The following is a 3,254-nucleotide window of genomic DNA, read 5'->3' on the forward strand; positions in this document are numbered from 1 at the left end:
CTAGACAGCATATTAAAAAGCAGAGACATTACTTTGCCAACAAAGGTCCATCTAGTTAAGGCTACGGTTTTTCCAGTAGTCATGTATGTATGTGAGAGTTGGACCATAAAGAAAGCTGAGCACAGAAGAATTGATGCTTTTGAACTGTGGTGTTGGAGAAGACTCTTGAGAGTCCCTTGGACTGCAAGGAGATCCAGCCAGTCCATCCTAAAGGAAATCAGTCCTGAATATTCATTGGAAGGACTGATGTTGAAGCTGAAAAGTCCAATACTTTGGCCACCTGATGTGAAAAGCTGACTCATTTGAAATACCCTGATGCTGGGAAAGATTGAAGGCAGAAGGAGAAGGGGATGACAGAAGATGAGGTCACCAACTCAATGGACATCACCGACTTGATGGACATGAGTTTGAGTAAACTCTGGGAGTTGGTGATGGACAGGGAGGCCTGACGTGCTGCAGTCCATGGGATCTCAAAGAGTTGGACGCGACTGAACTGAACTGAAGATAGAAAAATCTAAGTTAGGTGCTACATGGTGTATATATTTCATAGCATCTATTATACTATTAATTCTAGGATGCACCATTATTTTTTGTACCAGTAGCAAAACACTGTCAGTTGTAATTGTAAGAAGTCATCAATTGTAAAAGCATCCTATTTCAGAGCAGTTCAATTGAGAAAAAAAAAATTCCAGAATTAATACAATACTGTGATTAGTTAACAGATAAGTTACTGAGCAGTTTCCATGAACCAGGAACCATATAAAATAGTTATTTATACATATATTTCATAGAAAGGAAAATGTTTATAATACATTATTTAAAAATAAGACCACATTCATTTACTTCCCCAGCACTTATATATGAAATCCCTCAAGTGGGCCAAATGCTAAGTGCCAGACATGGGGGACTATGATGATAAGCCAAACTGGTTTCTAATGTTCATGAAGCTTTATTGTTTCAGATCATGTTTTTTTGTAACAAATAAAAATAAAACATCTAATATATTTGCATATTTATGCAAACAAAATGATTTTGAAAATATTTATAAAAAGTTTTGACAGCGTTTGCTATTTCTGGTTATTGAAAGTTAGCTTTAATTTTCTTATTTTTGTATCACTGTATTTTATGTCCTGTGACCCAGTTTTTTTGTAATAAAAATTGAAAATAGTTTTAAAATATAAGGGAAATTTTCCATGATTTGTATAGAAACAAATATATACTTAAACTGTGAAGATTCTAGTGTAGGAGACTAGAAGATTCTATGTAGAGAATTTAAACATATATTTCATTCATATTGTATTTTGACTTTAAAGATGTACTATTATATAATGAACAAACAATGTGTAATGATTTTTAAAGAGTCAGCAGCGCCTTGTGCCAGTAATTTCTTAAAGGCTTTGTTTTAGGATCAGTAATTGTAAAAATATTTTCTTCCAAGAATTTGCTTTTTTAGTGCTTTGATAATGATTTTAAGACTATTGTACCATTGTATCTTCACATAAAAGATTACTTTCAGATAATTCAGTTTGTAGATTATTGATTTCCAGTGGTTCTCAGTGGTGGCAGTAGCCAAACAAGCAAGGATTCTGAGACTGTGGCTTCACTTAATTAAATGATTATGCTAAACATTTAAAGAGATGATTGTTGGTTTTTCTATTCTAAGCTGTATTTCAAATAATTCTTGTTTGAAATAAATCTGAAGGGAAGCAATTAGTAAATGTTTGATCTTGATAAAATATTTAATATTCTTTTTAACTGCATGTATTTTTTTTTGTCTAAAACACTTTTAAGTCTGCTATTTTTCCATAGGAAGAAAGGAAGTTAGGAGAGCAAAGAGCAGCTGAACTTACTTGCCTCACTGGACTCTTCATCCTTAGAAGAACCCAAGAAGTCATAAATAAATATCTCCCTCCTAAAATAGAGAATGTAGTCTTTTGCCGACCAGGAGCCCTACAGATTGAACTTTATAGACAACTGTTAAATTCTCAGGCCGTCAGATTCTGTCTTCAAGGATTGTTGGAAAATACTTCTCATCTAATATGTATTGGAGCTCTTAAAAAACTGTGCAATCACCCCTGCCTTTTGTTTGGCTCAATAAAGGTAAGTAGTGTGTGAGACTGTCAGGAATATGAGCTGGGGGTTCTATGTCATATGAACCCAAGAGGGCAGATGAGACTAATCCCTGAGGTTACATTTGTGTGTTTTCCAAAAGCTGTGCAGCCTCTCCAGTGTGATTCTTCTCTAGAGCTCATCCAGCCTTCTGCTTGTTCTTCAGAGCATGTCCTTATTCATAGGGTTAAACAGGGGATGGACTGGGCTTGAGAGCCTTCTTCTGGATTTTGTGTCCCATGCCCTCTGGTGCCTCACCTAATGTTTGGTCCTGGTTTCCCTTCCTATTTTATGTTAGTAAAGCCAGTCAGTTTGTTTGGTTTAACACATACAGAATCCACCATTAAGAAATAATTTATTTTTTCCTCATTATAAAAGTAATACATGATTATTGTATGAAATTTGTGAAAATCACAAAGAAGAAAATAAAAATCATCTACTGGTTAGAATGTAAATTGGTCCAACTGGGAGACAGCTTAGCAATGTCTATCAAAGACCTTAAAATTTTATGTAACTTGTGACCTGCCAATACCACTTTGAGGAATTTGTTATAAAGAGGTAAAGCTCTTCAGCTAGAGAAAACCACATTTGGTATTAGTAATAATAATCTTAGTTGATGCTTATTAAACACTTACCATGTATCAAAACAGTAAGTACTTAGCAAATATTGTTTTACTTCACAAAATTTTATGGAGTATTATTATTACCATCTCCATTTTTTCGTGAGGAAATAGGAACTTAAAGATACACATGTGTAGTCTTTTTCTAGAGAAACTTAATTCTAATGATGCTATGCTTATTATTTAAAAATTATTTTTTTAACTAAATAAATTGTGGACATTTCCCCAAATTAGACGCCTTCTACAAATACAGTTTTTAATGGCTACATAGTTGAGCTGTCCATTTGAATATGAACATAAGGCAGTTTGGGTTACAGTGAGAACTTTCTCTTTTGGATTTGGAACAAAGAATCAGTCCCAACTGTGACATTGTTGTTTAGTTTCTAAGTCGTGTCCCACTCTTTGCAACCCCATGGAGTGCAGCACGCCAGGCTTCTCTTGTCCTTCACTATCTCCCGAAGTTTGCTCAAATTCATGTTCATTGAGTCAGTGATGCTATCTAACCATCTCATCCTCTGTCACCCC

General features: G+C 34.6%; 1 protein-coding gene across 6 annotated transcripts in view; it reads left to right on the plus strand.

The window, feature by feature from the left end:
• RAD54B (RAD54 homolog B) overlaps window positions 1-3,254 on the plus strand; it is a 118,515-nt gene that overhangs the window by 81,997 nt on the left and 33,264 nt on the right. For all 6 annotated transcript variants that reach the window (XM_043483530.1, XM_043483531.1, XM_043483532.1 and 3 more), the window contains one exon: window positions 1,810-2,100. In XM_043483530.1, the coding sequence (XP_043339465.1) occupies window positions 1,810-2,100 (291 nt within the window). The remainder of the gene's footprint in view (window positions 1-1,809; window positions 2,101-3,254) is intronic.

The sequence above is a fragment of the Cervus canadensis genome, chromosome 12 (genome assembly GCF_019320065.1).
Source record: "Cervus canadensis isolate Bull #8, Minnesota chromosome 12, ASM1932006v1, whole genome shotgun sequence".
Classification (NCBI taxonomy): domain Eukaryota; kingdom Metazoa; phylum Chordata; class Mammalia; order Artiodactyla; family Cervidae; genus Cervus; species Cervus canadensis.